Genomic DNA, 25,345 nt, shown 5'->3' with positions numbered 1-25,345 from the left:
GGGACCCTGTGTTCCATCCAATAGCTGACTGTGAGCATCCACTTCGGTGTTTGCCAGGCACTGGCATAGCCTCACAAGAGGCTGCTATATCTGGGTTTTGTTTTCTTAAACCACATTCTGTGGTCAGTTTCTGGCCAGCTTTCTTTGGAAACTTGTGAAGAACATATTCTGCAGGAGATTTCGACTTTTGGGAAAGATAGTAGACCCAGTCTTCAAGTGTGGGGCCATATAAGCCAAAGAGCATGGCCATGTGGTGTTGAGGCAATGGGATAAGCACTAGGATGCTGGAGAGGGAGAGCACCAGAATTCACAGGGGACTTAGGAAGACAGTGCCAGGATCTTTATCTCGTCCTCTTCTCATCTCTTCATGTCTCTCCTCAGCTCTCAGCTTTCAAACTCCACACAGTAACAAACACATTTGGAGTTTTATGAAATTGATTGGAACCAAAGCAAGAATCTGAGTTATGAGGGAAGAGACTCATGGCTATGCCACTGGAAACAAACTGATTCAGAAGAAGCACCAAGTAAGCAAACAGTAGATGGTGGCCTAGAAGGGACACGTCAGTGCAAGTGCCTGAGGCTTGTTTTTGCTGGGATGTTTGTACTGTCCCGAGTGTCTAAAGAGCCAGCTGAGGCTGGGAGGACTGCAGTGTTTCATTCGTCCTGAATGGGCACGTTTGTGAGCTATTGTCACAATATTAATATCTTTTCTGGAAGTCCCTAGAAATCTCAGTCACCACCTTTGGGTCCATGTTTGAAAAGGGATGTATGTGTGGTGAAGAATCAAACAGGAAACGAGGTTCCAGTGTGGATGCTGTCTTAAAGAGAAAACCCCATTTTAATTTGATGGGCTAATGCCCATAGCATCCTCTGAATACTAAAGAATGAAAACCCTGATAAATAGAGGTGTGGAGATGATCATAAGAATTAAGCAGAAATGACTAGCAATAGATCCAAATTAATATTTACTAAAAGTAAGGAAGTACTGATCAAGCACTCCATACTTTCTGAGAATGTTGTTGGGATTGTAGATCATGTATCTGCTAAGGACTGGTGTATTCTGATTCCATTCAGAGATGCAGTGAAGAAACATGAAGCCCAGTCCAGGATTTCCAGGGAGAGTTTCCCAGAGAGTAAAGACCAAATGAAGTCTTGTTTCTTTTCTAGTTGAATTCTTTGGTCTAGAATTCTTCATATTGAATGCCAAGTTGAGATGTAGGAGGCCCTGGGAATATTTTTTTTTCACTTTACCAAAACCTTTGTTCATAGGGTTGAACTGTATGTGTAAGCCTAAGCAGTTTTCTAGAAATACAAACATTTTCTTGAATGCAGTAACAGTTGTATTTTTTGGAATCATGAGTATATCAGGTTTATTGTATATTTGGGATTAAATTAAGCTGCTTTATCACAAATCACAGTTATGAACTCTTTACCCTTCTTTGACAGGTCTTATAGTATGTTCTATACTGACTTGGAATCTATGATCCTTCTGCCTCAGCCCCAAGGGTGTGTACTAACACACCTGGTTCTCATGCTGACTCCCATTGGCAGTTATGCTAGTTATGAGGCTACCAAAATAAAAATTCTACTCAAGCTTTCTCCTCAGTCAGAGGCTGCCTGTGGAAAGGTGGCCTTATTTGCCCTGTTTCAGGTCCCCTTTTATCCTTTCCTCCCCCAATCAATCAATCAATCAATCAATAAACAAACAAACAACAGTTCTCTTTAAGGGAAGAGGGATGGATTGGCGGGGGGGGGGGCACACCTTATCTGGGAAATGAGGTCATCATGAGTGAAGCATCATGGATGGAAGTAGAAGATTGAGGTAGCTGGGACCAGGACTTAGGCTTTAGCGTCCTCTGCTGTTAGCTCAACGGCTAATAGAGTGCAAGGAGACTAGGGGTGGAATAGTTTGCACTGGAGCTGTGGATGTTAGCATTACTACATTAGACCTGGGTGTCTACCTCAGCAGTTTGTGGCATTTCTCACATGCAGTGATATAAAATAGAGGGATGTTTGCATGTCTGTGGGATGCTTTTTAATGTGTACCCTGCCTTGTTAATTCTAGTTGCCATGATCTCTCCACACCCCTAGATCGATGTCCTCAACACAAGGATGTTGACAAACCTTCCTGGCTCTCTTTCCCTATAGCAGTCTGAGCCTTCCAGGCAGGAGCTAGGAACACTTGCATTATGTTTTCTGTCAGGGTCTGCTGCCATCTGTGCTTGATGCCTAGTGTCTTAAGATGGTGTCCTGTGTCTGTCTTTTCTGCTTTGAGGCCATTCTTCTCTCCATACTCTGGAATGGGAAACTTGGTGCTACACAGACACAAGGAAGCAGGATTGATAACAGTAGTAAACATTTTGGCTGATTTTAGGAAGACTATCTCTTAGCAACATTTCTCAGGATTCAAATAGTTTCTTTCACCCATCCCTAGCCAGGACTAATTCTCTTCATAATGAAAAGAAATTAATTTGTAGGGGTTGGAAAGATGGCTCAGTGGTTAGCAGCACTTGTTTCTCTTCCAGAAGACCTGGGTTCAGTTCCACACCCACGTAATAACTTGAAACTGTCTATAGCTGAAGCTTTAGGGGGTTGACACCCTCTTCTGGCTTCTGAAGGCACCAGACATGAATGTGGTGCACATACATATATGCAGCCAAAGAACTCAAATCAAAAACATTTTTTAAGTGAAATGTAGCTTGTAAGAAGGGGCTGAGAAGCTAAAATGTAAGACTAGGTTTGTGTGAATGAGCAGCAGTATTACTGAACAGATGTGGAACATGAGGAAGAGTGACTTCTAGGGATCTGGAAACAAAGTAATAGTGAGAGACCATGGTACCTGCGGCATGCACACTCAGACACAGCAGTCGCCAAGAACTGGAGGGAAATAACTCATTTCAAAACATAAATAGCTGAATTCTTTTACATTCTTGAACTCATTGAGAAGGTAAACAAGCCTGTGAAACATTTTTGGTGGGTAAGAGTTATAGTTCTAGAGAGTGGTTTTCAAGCTTCCTAATGCTGCAACACTTTAATATAGTTCTTCATGTTGTGGTGACCCCAACCATGAAATTATTATCATTGTTACTTCATAACTGTAATTTTGCTACTGTTATGAATCGGAATGTAAGTATCTGATTTCCGATGGTTCTAGGCCACCTCTATGAAAGAGTCATTTGACCCCCCAAAGGAATTGCAACCCACAGGTTGAGAACCACTAATCTAGATAAAGAACTTGTTGAGCAAAGGAGCAGTGACAAAGCAGACTACTTGAACTAGCAGGTCTCAGTGGTGCTCTTTTAGCAGGAGAGCAAGGAATGCTTCTTATTACTCAAGAGGCACAGAAAAGTACAACTAGAGAGAGTCGTGAGCCAGCACTGGTAGTGTGTGACTGAAACACCATCACCTGTGAGGCTGAGGCAAGAATTTGAAACAAACTCAGTCTACATAGAACCTGACTCAAAAGAGACAGAGAAAATGTTACTTAATCTTAGTATCAGTTTAAGTTAGAATGTAAGGCAAAAGTTGGCTCTTGACTAGTGGGTATTGCTGGTCCTGCCAAGTCTATACAAGCATGCTCTTCAGCCCCGATCAAAATGAAGCTGTAACTAATGACTGCTGAGTTAGAATGTTTTGGTAGAATTTGTAAACTAGTTTTTGTAATTTATGCATGCAGTATAGACAAATGCAAACAGAAAGTGTGTTTTCTTTGTGAACTGTGAGTGAGGTTTTTCCTTTTCTCTATCCTTGGAGCCTTGTCAAAGGGTGTTGGCTTAGGGTATCTGGTTAGACAGGAGTGGCTCAGGAACCTGTCTGCTGCTGAGTTGGCAAAGTAGACACCACTGTATTAACAGAGGGCAGATGTGAAGATTTGAGTACTGCTGGAGCCATTTGTCACCTCCTTAGTTGTGTCACTGTTTAAAACAAAACAAGCAATGTGAGGTCTACCTCCCTATACAGGAAACAACATGGAATTCACCTACCCATATAGAAAGCGCCATGCAGCTTTGCCAAACACGTGGAATAGGAATATAACTTTCCTCTGGATTAATGTTCTGGAACATAATGTCACAGTTATTTGTTTTTAAAAATCTCTAGTTTTTAGGAATTTGTAGATTTGTGTGGGTCAGTGAAAAGATGACAGCTAGTAAATGGAAAATTTGGTCATATCTGCCCAAAAGCTAAATAAGCAGAAGAGACTTCATGTATGAGTTTACCAGTTTGCAGATTTTCATGTGACAAGGTAAGTCTAAGATTTCAGATTTTAGTCTCTATGCATTGATGCTACTTTAATAATAAGGCCTGTATTAGATGGATTCAAGCCCTATATCAAATGTTCCACTTAAAATCTTACATGTTCTATAGGGTTACTTTTATAAACATTCATTTCTTTTTTATGCACACATAGTGTGTCAGTTTTTCGCTATGTGACTGTGTACATGTTCTCTTTAGGAACCAGGATTTATTTATTATATTTAAGATTTATATCTTTAAGAAATCAGAGATACTTTTAAGGCAGAGATTTTTGACTAGAATTGCTGTGGGTTTGAAGATGTTTGGGTTACTGTCTGCCAGCCACTTGATGCTCAGTGAACTTACCTGCTGACCTGCCTCCTTTTATGCCAGATGCTAGGGCTATAGGACTTCACCTCCCTTGAGAATTACTGGGAAACAAAATAACATTAGGGTCTTTACTAGTGCATATAAACATCAAGTACATAAACAATGGCAGAAGCCTTATAACTTCTTTCCCCCTTTCCATATATTCATCCAGAGATAGGCTAGGGCTATCACAGGTGTAGTGTTGTCACAGGTGAAGTCTAGAGTTTTCAAAAACTAAAACCAAACCATTGACAGTGTGACTCAAACAACAGCAACTAATTTCTCACAATTGTGGAGGCTAGAGAGTCCAAGATCTAGTTATTAGGAAGAGAGGTTCTGTTCTGAGGTCTTTTTCTATGGCTTCCTGATACCAACACCTCACTGGATGGTCATAGGACCTCTTTTCTTCATGTATGTGGTAATGCAGCAAGCTCTCTAATGTCTTCTCTTACAAGAACACTAGTATTGTTGGAGTATGTCCCACCTTTACTAACCTTCCTTTAACCTCAATTATGTCTAAGGCCATAATGCAGTCACACCAGGGATCTTTGGTATGTGACGTTTGAGATGGAACACAATTTAGTTCATAACATACATAGTCAGGACATACAGCATTGCTGCCTCATGTAGGAAGGATGGAGAGGAGAAAGGGTGGTGGACAGCGTGGTGGTTACATCAACCACATACTCTGGCTAATGTGTCGATTAGACGTTATTCATTATTCGTTGAAGGCATTTTGTAGAAAATGGTGACAAGGAATGAAGGCTATTGGGGAGATGGTTTTTGTTTGTTTATTTGTTTGTTTTTGGTTGGTTTTTTTTTTTTTTTGATAGAACAGGTTGTTGCTTCTATTTTTTTTTTTCCTCAAAAGAAAGGTTATCTTAGGAAGTCAGAGAACTTTTTTCCTCTTCAAGAGTACAGTCATAAAGTATAAACTTAACACATTTTCTATGTTATTATTTCTTTGTTGTTTTGTCTTTTACGTGTGTGTGTGTGTGTGTGTGTGTGTGTGTGTACGTACATACATGCACACCTGCTTTGACATGCATTTTGAGGTCAGAGCACACAGCTTGTGAGAGTCGGTTTTCTCCTCCCTATGTATGATCTAGGAATTGAACCCAGATGGTTGGTCGTGGCAGCAAATCTCACAACCCACTGAGCCTTCATGCCAGCCTTTTTGCCAAGCTTTTCGATAGATGTGTCTTCTGTTGTTTATAGGTTTTCTTCTCTAGGCCCTGTCTTAGTACTATTCCATTGCTGTGATGAAACTCCATGACCAAAGCAACTCACAAAGTAAGGCATTTAATTGGGGGTTTGCTTACTGTTTCAGAGGGTTGGTCCATGACAGGCAGGCAGACATGGACCTAGAGATGTAGCTAAGAGCTACTTACATTTTGATTCATAGGCAGGAGACAGACTGAGCCTGGTTTGAGCTTTTGAAACCTCATTTCTAGTGACACAACTTCTCCAGTAAGGCCATGCATATTCCAACAAGGCCATATATCTTCTAATCCTTCTTTAAAAGTCCCTCCAACTGGGAATAAAACATGCAAATGCACGAGCCTATGGAGGCTATTTTCATTCAGACTACCCTAGCCCCTAAAGTAGTTTAGACCAGAAATTGACTGCCAGCTAGAGTTCATGTTTGGGTTCAGGTAGGCTTCCTACCTAGTGCTGTAATAATTTATCATCCTTTGGAAGCCCTTAAGGCTGGAAGCTGAGAAAGTGGTTCAGTTTTCCCCAATGGTTTGAGGCCCAGTATGAGTGACATGCTGTGGTGATGTAACCATGACTTGTTCTCTGTGACTTTGTATTATGTTCACAAAGTTGAATATCTGGTGCCTTACTCAATTTTGGGGCATTTTCATTACTTCATAAGATATTTTGTATCTCTTAGCTATTTAACTGTTCACTTTCAAAAAGAAAATAGCGGTTAATCTCAAAGCTATGCAGCTGACTAAAGTAACCTAAACTATTAGCAGAGTGTCCATAATGCTAAAATTTGCCCTTAACATTAGAGAGCATTGTGTCTGTTGCTATTCCATGCTTTTTATAAAGCTTTCATGTAAGAGTGCTGCATTCATTTCCATTCTCAAGGATGGTAGCATATGCATGTGCCATAATGCAGTCATGAAGTGGTATCCCATTGATTGATCCATGTCTGTGTTTTGTCAAAGCAATTCACAGATTCGCCTCTCCAAAAAGAGAAACCTGCCAACGGTGTGAGGCCAGGAGGGGAAGATGGTGGGAACCATGTGGTGACCCCTATGACCCTCACATTAGCAAATATTTAAAATATTGCTTCCAATTTACAAGTCATTTCAGTTAACTTTTTCTAGATGCCTTCACTGTTAGGCCAGTGATTTATTTCATCGATGATTAAAATGAGCCATAGAGATGGTATCACTTAGTAATATGGAATTTCTTTATGTTAGAGTATTTCCTGGCTTACTCTGTCTATTTCAGGAGAAAGATTACTGAGAAAAATCTCTTTGTTATCACCTGATTATCTTTTCTATCTTCAGAGATCAGTGCTGGTTTCATCAGGACTAAAGTGGTCACTTGGGCCTGGTTGCTGGGCTTCTGTCACTGGAAGGTAGATGTGCCAAGGCAGGGGTGGAAGCGAAAAGCAGCTGTGTAAGTGGAAGCCACTAAGAACTCTCAAGCTTGCAGCATGAGAACCTCCTATTTGGAGCACAGCTTCCCTACATTATTTAGATAAAATATATTAAGCTTTTAACTGTACCCTTGAATCCTACTTATTATCAACATTAGTCCTACTTATTATCCTACTTTATCAAGATGGGTTTGGGGGAAGCGAGATTTTAGCATTCTAAAGTTTTTGAGGCCCTTAGAACTAGCCACAGAAAACAGTTCTACAGATTTCAGGAGACATTCCAGAGTTCTTCAAGAACAAAATAGATAAGTGAGCTGTAAACTGTCTTTGCTCTTATCACAGGGCTGGACTTTGAAACAAGTTTTGTGACTTAATATAAAATTGAAAACTAGTTGATACTCACTGGTTTCTTCATGTGTTGCACTTTCTAGTTTGACATAGTTTGTTCTCACATATAGGGAGAGGGAGAGAAGAAAGAGAAGTCTGGTTTCTGTATTGGGATTTGGGTGTGATATTTAATGCAAAGTGATCTTTGCATTTTCTGTGAGTAACCAACTCCCATTTAAGCCCATTCAGTACTCCTGCTGTTGAACAGAGGCTAAAGGCTTTGAATAAGTCAGTGCAGATTCCTCTGAGTTAGCTGGCTTTTGTTTAACTGTTCCCCACTCTAGTCCAGTGTAAACAATAACAGGACAGTGTATTAAAGTACTCACTCCCATGTGTTGATAAAACCAGCGGGGATACTAGAAATGTTGCTTTCCAACTTACCCCATAAGCTCTGCTTTAATTGCTGTAGGCTACTCCTGGGCTTTGGCTTTTAAACAGTAGGTCAGGCTATCCTTAGGTACAGCAAATTTTGGAAACAGCTTAAGCAGCTAGAGGGTGTGATAGGGTAAGCATTTGTAGAGGTGAATTCTCAGTTCTGGGGCTTTTGAGGAAATAGAGTTCTGTAGGCTTGAAAAGGGTCTACTGTTGAGTAATTAAAACTGTTAGTTTCATCAGCAAAAGGAGATTGGGTTGTATGATTGTCTTTGAAGCTGTGCCTTCTGGATACCTAAATGCATTCTATTAAATTTCAATGTGTAAAGAGCAAGATGGCACAAACAGCTCCAGAACTGGGGTCAGGCTGCTTGAGTCCTTATGAGTGGATGAGTGTTCCCACACGTACTCAGTGCTAGCTAAAAGAAAAAAAGTTAAAACCTATTTAAAATGTGGAAAAATTGCTTCCCAATATTTTAACAGAGAGAGACTGAGAACACACAGCATTGAGTCATCAGGAAAACTGAAGATCTCCCCTGAACAACACTGGGATTTCACTGCAGAGGACTTGAAAGACCTTGGAGAAATTGGACGAGGAGCTTATGGTTCTGTCAACAAAATGGTCCACAAACCAAGTGGGCAGATAATGGCAGTTAAAGTAGGTGATGCCATGATTACTTTTGGTACTTTAATCCATTAGCTGAAATTTTGTGGTACAGCAACACCACTGCTCTGTTCTTACCTCTGTGGTAATAATGGGTGTTAAAAATTCTGTCTCTGCTTTGGCTGAGGGTGTTTTGTGTAAAGGTTGTCTTACTGGTTGTGTGTTTTCTTGCTCTGGAATGTGAGTGTGTGAAGTATGTGTGTTCATTACATTTTTGCCATGATACATTAACAGGTTTTAAACTTCTGGCCCCTTCACTGCCAAGGTGAGTTTAGGCTGGGCCGCTGCACCCTGGGAGCAGGGCAGTGCTGCTCTGAGCCAGGCGGGAGCTGGAGGAAGAAGCAGCACAGTGGGCTGGGCAAGGTGCGGGGCTAGGGCTAACAGCAGTCTTACTGAAGGTTTCCTGGAAACCACACACATGCTGTTGCCACTAACCTCAACCTTACTCGGTCCTGACCGGCTCGGCTTCTGTTGGTTTATTCCATCTCTACTCAGTACTGCCCTGTTCCCTGGTTTAAAAGTTGTATCTAAATGTGTACCTTGTGATAATACTGTCACCTCTGTCCTAATTGTGTTGTTCCATTTAATTTGTTCATTTACCTTCTTCCCCTAAAAAAGACCAGAAGTGGAGATTTGGTCTAAATTATACCCAGCAAGACTCTGTACCTGTGATGAACTGACAGTGTTCATTTTGCTCTTAATGGATTTACATAACTGTACTTTGTTTGTTCAGATGTTTAAAAAACATTATGTTCTGTATAAGATACAGCACACCAGCAATTTGGGGGCAATCTTACAAGAAAAAACAAGATATGGCCATATTCTCACTAAACTCAAAATACCCATGAGAACAAATGGCATCTCAGTTTGTAACAGTTGAGAGTGGCTTTGCAGGTAGTCTAATCCTGTCTGTCCAAGTGGCCTGCAGGGATGGCACTGAGAAGTGCGTCTGCCTCCCGGTTTTAATGCCGTCTGAGGCCTATGGCAGCAGCATAGTGAAGGTGTTTGTCTCCAGTGTTCAGTGTTTCCTCACTGATGGGTCATGTCAGGATAATGCTAAATTAGTGTTGAGGAAACATTTTATGTTTCTCTCCAGTTTCTTGGTTTTGACCATATTTTTACAATGTGGAGAAAAAGGTGCTTTTGGTAGGAAAAAGTGTATACATTCATAAAATTTTGCATATAGCCCACAGACCTCTAAAAATGCACAGACTAGGACCTCTGCTCTAGAGTATCCATTAAAACAAAATGTGCTTCTTAGAATTTGAAATGGTTTCTTTATTGTTATCTTGTGCTCCTGCACTGTAAGGGGAGAAAATGATTGGATTTAGATGCTTCTGCCAAGTGTTCTGCTATCCTTAAGCGCTTGTCTCTCTGTGTGGGCATCCAACTTCAGTTGTAGGGGTGGAGGGAAAGCTTCATGGACTGCACAAGTTCTAAATTCTCTCATGTAGGAGGGGAAATACTTTTAAAGATTATTACTGATATTTTTTCCTAGGTTTTGTGTACTTCATCTGTGGTGATTAGCACCATATGTTATTTAGTCATGTGGATAAACGTTAAAATGAGTAAAAGACTTTAAAGAAAAAGAAAGCACTTCATTGTGACATTTCTTGGTGACTAATTTGATCGTATTTGGGGTTGTATAATGGTTAATCAAGTGTTGAGAGTGAAAATGTTGTATTGTTGTCCAACATTCATAATATATAAAATAAGTACTATTGTAACATGGTGACTCTTTTGAGGGTGACATTTGCAGTGCTAATATGAATCCCAAGGCTTGTATGCTCAGTCAGAGACAGTTATGAAACCTATACTTGTAGCTGTCTAATGTACACTTTCTAGCTGAACTGTTTGTGTACTCCTTTAAGTAATTGAGCACACATAGCAGCTTGGGGCATGAGAAGATAGCAGTAAGGCATAACTTGACAGATCAGGGAATGTCATTGGATTCCATGACTTCATTAATACTGGAAGAATAAGTCATTTTGGATCATTATTATGCCTTGATACCAGTTGGTGAATGATATATGTCACCTACTTTGGAATTTTAAACATGTATTCCTTTAGAGAGACATAGTCTTTTGTCACAAGTCATCATGTAGGCACACAGAGCACCCTGACAAGTATGATTATATAGAAGGAATAAGTGGGTGAGGATGAGTTAGATTTAGTATGTTGAAGTTAAAGAAAGGCAGCCACAGAGTGAATAACTTTTCATTGTTGTTAACTGAGAAACATTTCTTGAAATAGCCCAATGCTTGCTAGCATTTGAATATGTATTTTGGTACTGTGGAGAAGGATTGCTGTATTGGGTATTAAGTCTACCCTATAAATTATCTTCAAAATATACTTTAGATGTACAAAAGTGGACTGTGAATTTCTTTTCATGTTTTGATTCCTCATTTTCTTTTGGAAAAGCTTTTGCTCAGATTCATTAGCTATGTACAAGAGATGGGTGAAAAGTGTCTTCCTAGTTACCTGAAATAAGTATCTCAAAGACTGAATTTGAAAATTGACTAAGGTGTAATCAGATTCAACAAGGAACATATAAAATGTGTCCTTAGACAGTTTCCAATATGTTCACAGGAAGACGTGGACATTTTTAATCTCTAAGCTTTAATTATACTTAGTGGGCAAAGACCTATTGCTTGCTAGTGAATGTTGAGCAATACAATTTGCCTGTCAACCCATGCCAGGATGATTGGGCCATAGCTGTGTAGAGAGAAGTCTTTGTTGGCAGTGAGGTTTCCTAAAATGTTGTAAAAAGAGGGCAGCTGTCAACTCTTAACTGAGTATTCCTTCATTCTTGACTTTGATCAGTATTCTCTACAAATGACATTTATTTAATGTCCAGTTATATTTTTTAAATTAATTCTAGAACAGATTCATAAAAAAAGTCATAATGAGATTCTCTCTCTCTCTCTCTCTCTCTCTCTCTCTCTCTCTCTCTCACACACACACACACACACACACACACACATAGTGCAGTGCTAAAATTCAATTAAAAATATCAATTATCCCAAATTTATCATTTTTTATGGTGGATACAAATTTGTTTCTTGAAATATACAGCACACTCTCTATTTAAATATTAATTCTTATGTAATAAAATAGCATATGAGAAATTCTAACTGTAGTAATAACTATTAACATTTACCCATAGGTCTCTTTGTCCCCCATTCCAGTATCCACTGCTGTGTTCTCAGCTTCTGAGAGAAATGTTTTCTAGGCTCCACAAATGAAGCTGCAGTTTGCCTACAGAGCTGGCTGCCTTGTGGCTCTCACAGAGCCTTCATGACCAGGACTCCATTCTGTTGTACGGATGGGTAGTATTCCACAGTGTGAATGCACAGCATTCTTTTTATCTACTTCTTAGAAATTAGATGTGCAAGTTGTTTTGTCTATGGATGTTGTGAACTGCAGTGGATTTTGAGGTTAATGGCCTATTTTTCTCAATGGCAGGGTCGTCACAGATTGAAACAAACTTGAAGTCACTGTCCTCTAAGAAAAGTCAGTTTCTCTGCGTAGCTGTCTACAAGAGTTGTTTGTAGTAGGTAAATCTCAAGGTTGGGACTCAGTCTATTAGGGCTAGGTTGCTTAAGTAAGGTTAGAGAAATTGATGTCTGGGAGAAATACCTAATACCATCAGGATGTAGGTAATCAGAGTCCAAAGCCAAGGCAGATTTGGGAGGAGACGAGAAAGAGCAAATTAGGTGTCATCCAGTAACTCAGACTGACACTTGTATATGGTGACCAGCACCACTTGCTCCTATGAGAAGGAAGACAGACGTGACTCATCCTGCTAGGTCTTTCCACAGTAAGTACTGCACGCCCAGAGAGTGTGGGAATTATGATGCTGTCTCAGCCCTCCGCTTGGAGAGCTTTCTGGGCTAATCAGGAAAACAGGCCATTTGTTTACACTGCATGCTCATACCAGACTGCCAATGGTGTGACAGTGTATGTTAGGGCTTCAGGGGTTTTCTTTTTGTTGCTGGTTTGCCTGATTGTCTCAGTTTTTTCCTATCCTCAACTCTGCTCCTTTGCCTTTTCTGTTTTATTAATTTAACTTTTTTCAGTTCGGGACTGGCCACTTGATCTCAGATATTTGGATGTTGACGACAGTGTTCTTGAACTAGAACCTAGATGCTTAGTGGGAAGGATAGTGTTCCCTACAGCTCAGCCCTTGCCTATCATCTGCTGGTTAGGTAGGTCTGCCCTTGGTGCAAATAATACCTGTGTGGTATGTATAACTTCTCGAGGGGTATATAAACATTTACTCTAAGTAGAGCACTAATGACAGACCAAAGAAAGGCTCCTGCCCAGGGTTAGAGAACTAGTGTAATTATTGGAATTACTTACAGGGACAAGGTGAGAGATTACTTAGAGGAGTAGGAGAACTTGGGGAGTTGTGAAAAGCCCCACCCCAGCACTTAGGGAAGCTGTATCTCTGGTGTGCTTTGAATACCCTTTCAGGCAGTTCAGCCTACTGGGGAGAACAGTTGTTACTGTTTTTATATCCCCCAGGGATTTGTGAGTCTTCTAAGTTTCAGGAGTTTCCTGGGCCGTTTACATTTCATTTGTTTTCTGTATCTTAACCTTCCCTCCTCTCTCTGGGTTGGAAATACTTAAGTTTGAAGGAAATCAAAACACAGTGCTCTACTTTTTTCTCTATCTCAATGTTTCTGCTTTCTATTAATAGCTCCATGTTCTCTGTGGAAGGGATAATTGATATATCTGATTATTTTCTTCCATCTACCACTGAAGATTGGGCTACTGTGCTACAGCCACAGTTATCTATTTTCAGGAGTTTGACTGACTGTGAATCTGCACTAAACACTGTCCATTGCAAGAAATAAATTTCTCTTCATGAGTCACTTAGGCTGACAACAGCAGTAACCTGTGGTTGTAAAATGTTTTAAAGACAAATTGACAGGCACATCATATCTATTTAACAAAACAAGCTGGGTTTTTCTTTTTGTCCCTGTCATTGGGGTCTATTACCTCATGTGTTTTTGCCATAGGCTATAGCAGTAGATACATTTCCTTCTCATGCACAGGGCCTTAAATCCAATCAGAAGGCAGTTGGTTGTACCCATGACAGTTGTAGAATGCAGTCTTGCACCAGTCAGCACATCTTATCTGACATGTTGCTGGTATAGGTCACAGGCTCCATAATTCAGCAACATTGTCAGTGGCAGTTAGCCCCTAGCCACCTATGTACAACTACATAGTACCTTCCTGAACCACAGCAGTAAGCCAGTGGGGAAAGGACTTCCATTACAGTCCTACTCTGATTCCTTCATGTCTGAGGCAAAGGCAGTGGTGTCATCAGCATAGTTCTAGTTCTGGCATGCAACCAATAGCAATGGCAGTAGCTTTTATGGCTTGTGGGGCTCAGGGCCTCCCTGACTAATAACTGACAAAAAGGAAGCCCAACTCCTAATACTGATTTTTCAGCCAATAGCTTTATGGCTCCTGAGAGTACCATTTGCCACTCAACAAGGTGCTTTCATTTAAACTCCATAACTACACTCTTTACTGTTCTTCCAGATGCTTGTAAGACACTCAAGGGTTAGCGTTATATAAATGAACCATTTTACAGAATGTAGACAGGATCCCTGAAAGCCTGCTATCTAGTCTAAGCAAGTACTAGTTTCTTGGCTGGCTAAGAGTATTTAAAAAGAAAGAAGTATTATCCCAGGTCCAGAGCAGTATGGAAAGATCTCATCACTTGTCTCAGTTCTTTCCTGAGTGTTGGGCAGGTGAGATGGCTCAGCAGGAAAGGCCCCTACTGCCAACCTAATGGCCTTAGTTCATTTCCTCTGACTTGTGTACACCCCCAACACATACACACAGAGCAAATATAGTGTAGAAATACAGAATAAAGAAAATAAAAACCATAAATAACCAGTGTTGGGTACAGCGGTGTGGAGGGGAAACACCACCCCATTTGAACTTCTAATGTAGTCCTTGTCCACGAGTCATATCCACTGACCCATCAGTACCCAGTGGGGTACTGGGCTTTTACTTTGTCCCTGATGGTCTCTGTGGGATCATCCTGCTCCAGTTGGCCTGGCTTAGTCTCAGGGGGAACAAGGCCACATTTGTGTATGTGACTGGAGCTGGTACTTTAGTTTTGACAGGCTCAGGGTGGCCCTTGCTTTTGCATCAGCTACATCTGGCTTCTCAAAGAGTGGGAAGTCAAGCAAACAGTATTCACTCCCTGAGTTGTGTGACTTTTCCTAGTGAGAAGAGAACATTTTATTTACCCCAGATAGGACTCCAGGGGCAGACCAGAGAAGCAGCTCCACTCAAGTGTAGCTCCGTGAACCAGAGTTCTTTAGTGCTACTCACAGAGAGCATAGGTGTGGGATTACTTCTAGAAGTTTTGGTGACTCCAAGGCATCCATATCACTGAAAGGCCCACCTCAGAGTGGGTGGTGACTTCAGGAAAGCTCCATTCCTTCAGTTCTCCGCACAACTTGTGTATGACAGAGCCAGCAGGAACCTCCTCTCTGGCTCTGTTTGTATAACCCTAGGGTGGGAGTGTGTAGATGGGGGCACTTATCTATCTTGTGAGCTTCAGGAGTGTCCTGAGTCTTTAAGTTTATTCTCCTTGTGACCCTTCTTCCTTGTGGGAAGTCAGGAATGGTAAAAGTACACTTTGGCTGTTTCTCCAACACTCTGCTAACACTTCTGTTAGAAGTTCCATCAGTGAATGGTTTTGGTGGAAGTTGATGGTCAGTAATCACTTGGAGAGTGTTTATTTTAGTGTTTATATTTATGCCTTACATATTGCTCTGAAAACCTTTAATGGGATAGTGACAGATGTGACTTTGGTGGAAAAGTTCCCTTTTGATATCATATAGTGCTTTAATAAGTAATTAAGACTATAGTGATAACATTTGATTATTTAAATCTGGATGGGATGTAGAAGTTATGGCTGTGTTGCTTGATTTGAGAAAGATCTATATTATCTTGTGATCTCATTTTATTGGCCAGATCATGTGACTAAATTAAGAAATCCATGATTAACTTAGAGGTGTATTTCCTATGCACAGTACAAATTGAGACTGCCCAAGAGTGGGGATTCCACAGATATGACAGAGCTGCCTCCAGTCAGGCTGGGTTTTGAATTAAATCTGTGCTTTTTGTTGTGTTGTAGCTCCAAGTCAGTAGTTTTCATTGTGAGTTCCTTTTTGTAAAAGTTTTATGTGAAACTCAGTAAATAAAATAGATAAATCAGTAGAGGTTAGAAGAGACTGAGAATATACTAAAGTAGTAGAATGTGTTGAAGCATGCCTCAAGTCCTGGGTTCAGTCTTAAGCATGAAACAAACAGAAAAATTAAATAGAATGAGGGAAGGGGCTGGGACCATGGGAAAAATGATACCAGTTTTGGAAGCCCAGAGAATACCAGTTCAAAGGCAGTATTAGAGTTGGAATAAGGTAGTTTGGAAATGCTTGTTATAGGTAAATTTTAACCAGCCCATTGTGTGTTTCAGATCATACTTGAATCTAGTTTCTAAAACTGACCATTGCTTAGTAGACCTATCTGAATTGTGGTACTGAATTATATCCCAGCATGCATAGCTATTTGGAGAAATACTAGGTTTATCATAGCTCTCCCTCCTTGGGTACATCTGAACTAATATTTGGTAATTCCTAACTTTTGTGCTGTCTTAAACCTTTGCCCCTGATTATCCTATAGATTTAGATCATTGTCTCTTTCAATGTCATAGTTATAGATAGGAATGATGACATGATCTCTACACCCTAGAATCTTTAGTCCTGGCCAACATTGTGCTGTTTGAATGTACATGATGTGCTTAGTAAAAAGGAAGAAGCCCCCCCCCCTTTTTTTTTGCAGTCTATGTAATTCTGTGATTTATTTATTTATTTATTTATTTATTATTTTCTTTATTTACATTTCAAATGCTATCCTGAAAGTTTCCTATACCCCTCCCCCCCCCTCTGCTCCCCTACCCACCCACTCCCACTACTTGGCCCAGGCCTTGCCTTGTACTGGGTCATATAAAGTTTGCAAGACCAAGGGGCCTCTATTCCCAGTGATGGCCGATTAGGCCATCTTCTGCTACATATGCAGCTAGAGACACAAACTCAGGGGGTACTGGTTAGTTCATATTGTTGTTCCACCTACAGGGTTGCAGCCCCTTCAGGTCCTTGGGTACTTTCTCTAACTCCTCCATTAGGGACCCTGTGTTCCATCCAATAGCTGGCTGTGAGCATCCACTTCGGTGTTTGCCAGGCACTGGCATAGCCTCACAAGAGGCCTCTATATCAGGGTCCCTTCAGCAGAATCTTGCTGGCATGAGCATTAGTATCTAGGTTTGGTGGCTGATGATGGGATGGACTCCCGAATGGGGTAGTCTCTGGATAGTCCCTTTATCAAGGCTTATCCAACTTGTTTCATTCCATATCCTTACTGTGGTAGGATATGATATTCTCTCAATTTCTCAGTGCACAGCCAGAATATGTATGAAGTATCAGACCCTTGTGTCTTTAGTGAGAAAAATGGGAAGTACCAATATTAGCTTATCAATTTGGTGAAGTAAACCTAGAAGTTTATAAATTGATTTCATTTATAAAAAGACTTCAGTGAATTTCCAGCTAAAATTCACATCCTTGTGAACTTAGTAACTGCAAGTACCCTCACAGTAATTTCATACTCAGTAGATACCATTTATTACTTCTGGACATGAAAACAAATGTTGTATTTTTGATCTACATTTCATGCTCATCTCCGTACCTCACATTCTCTGTTTTGGATGATGTCACCATCTGTTCTTGTTGATCATGGCATTATGAGATGTCTTAGAAAGTTAAGTATGTGATCTGTATAGAGACTTGAGCAGCTTAAGATAAACTTGTTTAGCAGAAATCTGCGACAATAGAAGACAGAAAATAAAAATTCTTAAGATTTTTTTTTTTTTTTTGTGGTTCAGAGGAAGGTTGTGTGCAGGAATGGGGCTATAAGAGGTAGAGCAGGGTGCAGGGCATCTGCTTTTCCATTTGCTTTGCAGACACAGCTGTTAGCAGTAGGTATTTAGTAAACAACAGTGTGTGTATATACAGTAGTTTTGGTGTATGTTAATTACAAGAACTAGGCACATTTCCCTCCCTCCCTCCCTGTCTTCCTTTCTTCTCTGACCCTCTGAGTTTTTCCCCTCCCCTTTTCTCTGTTTCTATCTTTCTCTCTTCCCTCCTTCTCCACTTTCTCACTCTCTCTTTTCCTCCCTCCCTCCCTGCCTCCTTCCCACCCTTTCTTCTTTGTTCCCTCCTTCCCTGTGGAGAGTTTCTCTGTGATATATTTGCTTAATCTAACAACTGGTTTTAGAATTTTTGCATAGGTAGTATTATCAGTGTCAACACAAAAGGTAAAACAGCTATTATCACTGGAACTTTTTATTTTTGTCATGGGAGTAGTTTGTTGTTGTTTTTGGTCTTCACACAAATTTGAATTTGGAAGCTGCTTAAAATATGGAATGCACATATTTTGATAATATAGCAATAGGAACTTTTGTAGAGGAATGGGCCACATAAAGAGGAAATGGCTTCTATTTTCTGCATTTGGTTGGCAATACATTGAAAATAACATTTTACTTGTTAATGGGCAATGAATTGTTTGAAACTCTATCAGATTGCTTTAATTTTGACTTGAAAAGTTTATGCACTGGTTCCTTGAGCAGTTACTGAGCCTATCACCTTGCTGAGCTTTCTTGTCCAAACCCCCATTTCTGATCAGAAAGCCTGCTTCCTTTACATTGGAGTACCTCTGAAAGATGGACCCGTGCCTCCAGGGTGATATCTAATTTACCTTAATATCTTCCTGTACTGTCCTCTGCACCCTCAGCTGAGCCATACAGAAACTTGACAAATATTGGTCATACAAGGACTTAGGACTTGTCTGTGAGGACAGGGCTGTGACCGTCCCCATTCCAGAGCCCCTTTATTTTAGCTTCTCTATGTACATTTTCTCCATTTCAAAACAGAGTGACAGAACTATCAGCCATGTTCCGTGTTTGTTCTCCTTGCTGTTTCCAAGTCTATGGCATGGCTGCTTACTGAAGTCAATGCTTGATCTTCTGAGCTCTAGATTCTGGTATGATTCTTGACTCATATCCTTCTCGCCTGCAGTGTTCTATGTGTCATGCACCCTGTGGAGCTACAGTTTCTAATCAATAGCAAACATAGCTTGCCATCTTTTGGGGGTTTTGTTTGTTTGTTTGTTTTTAACTTTGGGTTATCTTTGGAATATTTGATAACCAAATTCCCTCTCTCCAGACAGGAATGGAATCAGGAACCCAGAGGCCACTGAACACACACACATCATCTAAGAGATAGAACTGTCATTCTGACTCGCCTTTGCTTATAGCTTAATGTGCTGGAAAGAAAAACTGGGTTGATCTGGTAAGACCAAGTAGTTGTCCACCAGACAAAGAGTCATTTAGGTAGGCTCTGGCTGCCTCTTGAAATGCAGAGATTTTGGAGAATCCTGATTTGCATGTAAGGGATAGCCTTAGTCAGAGTTGTGGCTAGAACCATCTTGTGTTTATTTAGCATTTAGCAAAATGCTTCCTGGTGACCTTGTGTAAAGACATGCTTTGTCACTGTTTATTGCTGTGGGGAGACACTATGACCATGGAAACTTGTAAGACAAGGAAGGCATTTAATTAAGGGCTTCCTTAAGGTTTCAGAGGGTCCATTATTTTCAATCGCAGGAAGCATAGTAGCATGCATGGCTGCCATGGCAGGCATAGTGCTGGAGAAATAGTTGAGAGTTACATCCTCATCTGCAGATAGAGACACTGGGCCTGGTGTAGACTTTTAAAACCTCAAAGCCCACCCCCAGGGACACACTTCCTCCAACAAGGCTACACCTCCTTTTCAAAGACTACTACTCCCCATGACTAGGCTTTCAAATATATGAGCCTATAAGAGGCCATTCTTACTCAAACTACCACAGACTCATAAGAGGAAAGGAAGTCCTGTGAGCCTTTCTTACTTTATTTTCCCTACATAATCATCCTTAACCATAGTCAACCTTCCTTCTTATTTTCTTTGTCACATGTAAGTCTTCCTACCTTAACCCCCCACTAAGGATTGGATTATCATCCTGCTCCTTCCTTGCACTCTGGTTCTTTGTCCTCAGCCCTGGAAATAAATACAGACAGAAGTGGAGGGTGCGAGTGGGCACACTCATGACTCCATCAGGTTATATTGTGCCAGTAAGAAGGGGTCAATATAGTTTCCTCTGGATCGTATGCTGCTTATCTCCTTCCTGTTGCTTCTCTGCCTCCAGTCCCAGCCCCTCCTGCAATTGTCGGTTAGGAGCTCCTTCCACTCTTTAGTTTACTTGAGAATTCTCATACTATTTGTTTTGTCACTAGCCATTCATTTCTCATGAGTGCCAAATGTGTGGGAGGTGTAGGGCAGGGTTAGAAAAAAGCATGGTACATTGTGGGAAGAGGGCTGAGTGAAAATTTAGAGGACAGCTACTACTCTCACGTTTGAATCATTGTTCAATATCAGTGGAAAGGGTTGTATTTATACTTTATTTAAATCTAGGTTGGAGAAACACAAGGCACTGGGGGCTGCAGATGTGGCTTAGTGGTAGAGCAACTGGCCAGCCACATCAGGAAGAACCTTCCTCTCCCTTCACAGTCAGTCCTTAATCCAGCCACAGGAAAAGAGAAGTGCAAAGATGAAGCACTGCTCACCATACTCAGAATTTGAACCAAGGAACTCATGCATGGTTTCTAAGAAATGTTCATTTATTTACACCTTAAATATAGGCTAAGTAAGAGTGGCCAGCCCACGCAAAGCCTGGGCTCTCCATCCTTAACCACCTCCAAACTCAAGGCATTATGCACGAGGCCACTGTGTTAGTGTTAAATTAGTAACTTCTAGCTGCTGCACTATATTAGAAAAGATAGTAAGCTTCCAATAGCTTCTTAGGAATTGGGCCGAATTTTCCCTGATATTTTATTATAAATGAACTTCTTTAATCATGAAATGACTTTTCAAAGTGTTTCATGGTCTCTTATAGACATTTCATCCTACTCTTTGAGTTAAAAAAAGGGGAGAAGAAAAGATAAAGGCTCGTGTTGCCCAATCTAATATCTGTCTTATTCAGCTTATATTTTAGATGTAAATAAATGAACATTTCTCCATGCATGAGTTCCTTGGTGCAACTTCTGAGCTTGTGCACATTGCTTCATCTTTGCAGCTGTTTTCCTGTGGGTGGGGTCAGTGACTGACTAAAGGGAGAGGAAGGGTCTTCCTGATGCATTCCGCTTTATGGGAGTTCTGCTTCCTTAGGATTAACTCACGTTGGCCTCACTTGTTGCGAATGGTAGAAACTTTTCCCATGCTAGTGTTCTGATTTCCCATAAGAAAGTGTCCGGTGCCAGGTGTGGTGGCGCACGCCTTTAATCCCAGCACTCGGGAGGCAGAGGCAGGCAGATTTCTGAGTTCGAGGCCAGCCAGGGCTATACAGAGAAACCCTGTCTCGAAAAACCAAAAGAAAAAAAAAAAGTGTCCGGTAGCAACTGTGTTACTGCTAGATTTCTACACTCATTATCCTTAGATATTCTCTGCCTTGAGTTATTTATCAAGAACTAAGCGTCATTAACTTGAATGTGCTGTTAATGTAGGTTTATACTTGTAGTTAATTCTCTTTTGGGAGGACTGGTAAGCCTCTTGAATTGGGTTAGTTTGTTAGGTTTTCATTGAGATAAATGTTACAACTCAACCCCAGAACTTTACTGTAGTTACTGAGCAATGCTATCTCAGTTCAAATCATTCAGGTGAAGTCCCAGCAGTGGGCTGCTCACCTCTACCCACAGTACTTGAACAAAGGGAGATGGGAAGGAGACAGGAGTCTAGTGCAGAGTGTCCCAGGCATAGCAGGGTCATGCTGACCTGACGCCATCCGGCAGCTGTGTTCTTTTATGCACAGACATGAACTGAGAATGGTATTGCAGATGAGCAGATTCTCCTGCCAAAGCTTAGAGTCAAGGAACTGTCCTTCATTCTGGGTAGGAACAGTGCTGCCAGAAAGCTCAGCTGGGCCCATGCTGGGAGTAGGAGCAGCATGTTTTCTTTCTTTAGTGATGGCAGAGTTGGGAAATCTGCTTCCAGAAGTCAGACATGGATGTGAACTGTTGTGGTTTTTACTCTAATGTCTTTTTTTTAGACTTGGACAAACTTTATTAAAAAAAAAAAAAAACAAAATTTACAATCATGGTATCTAATCATGTGTGTTAGTATTTACCTGTATAGACATGTAGATAGAAAAAAATAGAAAATTAATAATTAAGAAAAAACTTGAATAGTAAAAATTCATAAACTACTACATAGAAATCTTTGTCAACCAGAGGGTAGTTTGAGATTTCTCTTCTTCCTTTATTTATCAACTCTTTGTTTTAAATTCAGATATGTGGAAATAAGAAAATTCTTTGAAAAAAATCATGTTGACTATTTCTACAACCACCCAACCAACTTGTATTATTAAAATAGAAATAAATGTTAATTCAAATACTTACTGATTATTAATTATTAATTAAAATTATCTCTGCCATTTTTGAACAAATATAAACCACTTGTCTGCTTACTTAGACATTTAACAAATATTCTTTTGGAACAAGATAATAATGTTAATTTAGAAGCAAAGTCATTCATATCAAACTGAAAATATGGACACAAGAGTGAAAGAAAGAAAAGGTTCCCGCCTCTGAGGGGACTAGTTATCTTTTCTGTCTCCCATTCTTACTTTTATCTTTATTTCTATGACTGTGGTATTCAGTGTAACATTTTAAATTAAAGTCAAGACATTTCATTTGGTATGAAACACTGTAGATAGCAAGGTATGCGTTTTAAGTAAATACATTTTTAAAGTACATATTTGGAGAATATGGGATTGATGCCTGGTGTAGTGTCAAAACATAAAACTGAGAGAACCCACTTCTGTTCTTTAACTGCTTGTTCTCGTGTCACATGGAATACTCTTTTGTATCTCTGCCTCTGGTTTCTCTTCTGTAAAATGGGCTCAAGAATTTAATTGACTGCCTTCACTCCTTGCAAGAACATTGAGGACAGATACCTCGAAGTCTTGGAGGACAAAATGCTACCTTGTATAGTTTTTGATACTAACTTACCTTGTAAGTATGTGCTTTGTGTTGTGTACAGTGACACAGTGTGACATTGTGAAGTTTTTTTTAAATGAGAATAAAACAACTTTGCATGCTTTAATGTTAAACTGTATTTCCATTATTAATGTCATATTTTCTGAACTTGATTCTGTTCTATCTTACTAGTACAGTGGGGAATGCTCATTTGAAATCTTATGTATTTTATAGTGTTCTGGTTGGGAGGTGGCAGGAGTATAGATGCTTTCTGACAGAAATGCACAGAGTTGTGCAGTTTGGTTAGGACCTTGCCCCAGATCTGAACTATACAGAGGACTGTCTTTTCAGCTTAGGAGTAGACAAAAGGAGTCCTCGATTTCTCCATTTTAGGATTTCCTCCAGGTTACACTGACCTGTATGCAAAACCATGAATAGAAAGTGGGGGAAACTTCCTGTTTTCAACGTAGAGAAAGTTCAGTGAAGGAAGAGCAGTCAGGATTTGAAAGGCTTGAATTGCCATCTGTATGCTCCCCATCCCAGTCCTCACCTTTCCTGTCCTGGACTATTTCCCATCTCAGTCTAGTGAATGAAGATGTTAGGTAGTCAAGAAGGCTGTTGTTGCATTGCATGATAGAGCCTATACAATTCTGAGTTGATGGTTAAAACTATATTTGTGTGAAGCAGCCTACAATTAGTCATGTGAAAACTTCTATACTCTGATTTTCTTTGTATTTGCATGTGGGCATAATTCTCAGAGCCTCAGAGAGTTACTGTGTAAACCTCACCACCATCAGTGAATGTGTAGAGTCCTGTGCCCTTAAAAGAGTTTCTGAGTGCTTTTTTGTTCTGTGATCAAACTTACAGTTATAAAGTATAAGGAAACATGATAATTTTCTAGCCTGGTTAATATTGTGAGGTTTAGTAATTTTCAGTACTATGGTAAAGGTTTTACTCCAGTTTCTAAAACTATTCTGTTTGCATGACATCTGTTATTATTCTTTTCCAGAGAATTCGGTCAACTGTGGATGAAAAAGAACAAAAACAACTTCTCATGGATTTGGATGTAGTAATGCGGAGTAGTGATTGCCCATACATTGTTCAGTTCTATGGTGCACTCTTCAGAGAGGTATGGGGAAACCACTTTGGTTTTAGCTGGTAAATGCATATCTAACTTGAATGAGTAAGAAGAGGGTAGGATTAAGTCTACTCAGCACAGTGCCGCACATTAATAATAAAGTTGCCTCTCATAGTACAGAACTATCCTTGTTAACTTATAGGTTCTTTCTGCTTAGGATTGTTTTGGAATTCCACTGAAGTTTAGACTTAAAGCTTCTTATATTAACATCTATCTATATGTAAATATTTCTTTGTCCTTGTGGTTGCTACTTCTGACTGCCATTGTTTTTTTTTTCCTTCATGTTTTCTATTAAGGATGTGACACATCTCTGTATCAGTACTTCAATGTAGATTTTTAAGAATTATTTTGTTTAATTTTGGGGGGGTAGTAATGAAATGTGTGTTATGGCGACATCTTTAGTTTTTAAAAAATGCATTTTAACTAAAATAGACTTTGTCACTTTCCCCCTTGCCCTTCCTCCCACTAGCCTCCTTTATATGTGTATTTCATTGCAGTTTCTTCTTTTTTTGTCCCGCCCACCTGTCCTTCCCTCATTGCCTTCCTCCTTCTGGCTGATCACCTTCCATTTTCTAAAGGTCCCCCTTTCTGCTCTCCTGTCAGTGTTTCATTACATCACCCTGTTCACTTCACCCTTTCCTTTCGACCTCTTCCTCCTCTCTAAGATCCTTTTCTACTTCTAGTCTGTGGTGTGCATGTGCGTGTGCGCGTGCACACGCGCACACGTCTCTGTCTATCTTTTATGTGTGGCAAAAAATTTCCAGGCATTGTCTTCTGAATTTGGCTCATTTTTGCGCCATATGATTATCCAATTTCATCCACTTTCTTGCGTAGGCGTAATTTCATTCTTTACAAAAGAATTCCATTTGTGTTTGTACCATATTTTTAAAAATTCGTTCATCTGTTAGTAGATGTCAAAGCTGGTTCTGTACCTTGACTGTGAACAGTGCGACAAAGATGTGAATATGCTAGCAGCTCTGATAGGCTAACTGAGGTCTTCAGACAATAATACCTAAGAGCAGGGATGGCTGGAGCAGATGCTGCTTCTACTGCTTCTGTGTTGAGGGGCCTCCATACTGTTACCAACAGTTTTTCAGGGTCTCTGTTCCAGCATCACCATCAGCATTTGTTTTCTTGATGACAGCCATTTGACAAGGTGAGATACAACTTCAAAGCAGTTTGAATTTGTATTTCCATGATGACTACACATTTTGAAAACCCTTTTTCAAATGTCTCTTAGCCATTTATATTTCTTCCTTTGAGAACTATTTATTAGCTTACTTATTGATTAGCTGATTTTTTTGTGTGTGCTTTGCTCTTTTTTTTATTAGATGTTTTCTTTATTTACATTTCAAATGCTATCCCGAAAGTTCCCTATACCCTCCCCCCGCCCTGCTCCCCTACCCACTCACTCCT

The 25,345-nt window shown here is 40.2% G+C and overlaps 1 protein-coding gene across 8 annotated transcripts in view; it reads left to right on the top strand.

Annotated features, from left to right (window-relative positions):
• The window catches only part of Map2k4 (mitogen-activated protein kinase kinase 4), a 107,323-nt gene that overhangs the window by 50,743 nt on the left and 31,235 nt on the right, over positions 1 to 25,345 (top strand). For 3 of the 8 annotated variants that reach the window (XM_021212275.1, XM_021212274.1, XM_029545696.1), the window contains 2 exons: positions 8,462 to 8,636; positions 23,801 to 23,920. In XM_021212275.1, coding sequence (XP_021067934.1) covers positions 8,462 to 8,636; positions 23,801 to 23,920 — 295 coding nt within the window. Of the gene's footprint in view, positions 1 to 381; positions 525 to 7,127; positions 7,240 to 8,461; positions 8,637 to 23,800; positions 23,921 to 25,345 lie in introns of those variants that run through there. The other 5 variants (XM_029545694.1, XM_029545695.1, XM_021212277.2 and 2 more) reach the window with 3 other exon arrangements.

The sequence above is a fragment of the Mus pahari genome, chromosome 14, assembly GCF_900095145.1.
Source record: "Mus pahari chromosome 14, PAHARI_EIJ_v1.1, whole genome shotgun sequence".
NCBI classification, from domain to species: domain Eukaryota; kingdom Metazoa; phylum Chordata; class Mammalia; order Rodentia; family Muridae; genus Mus; species Mus pahari.
Note: the sequence above shows the minus strand (reverse complement) of the source record. Positions and strands in the feature narration are given on the sequence as shown.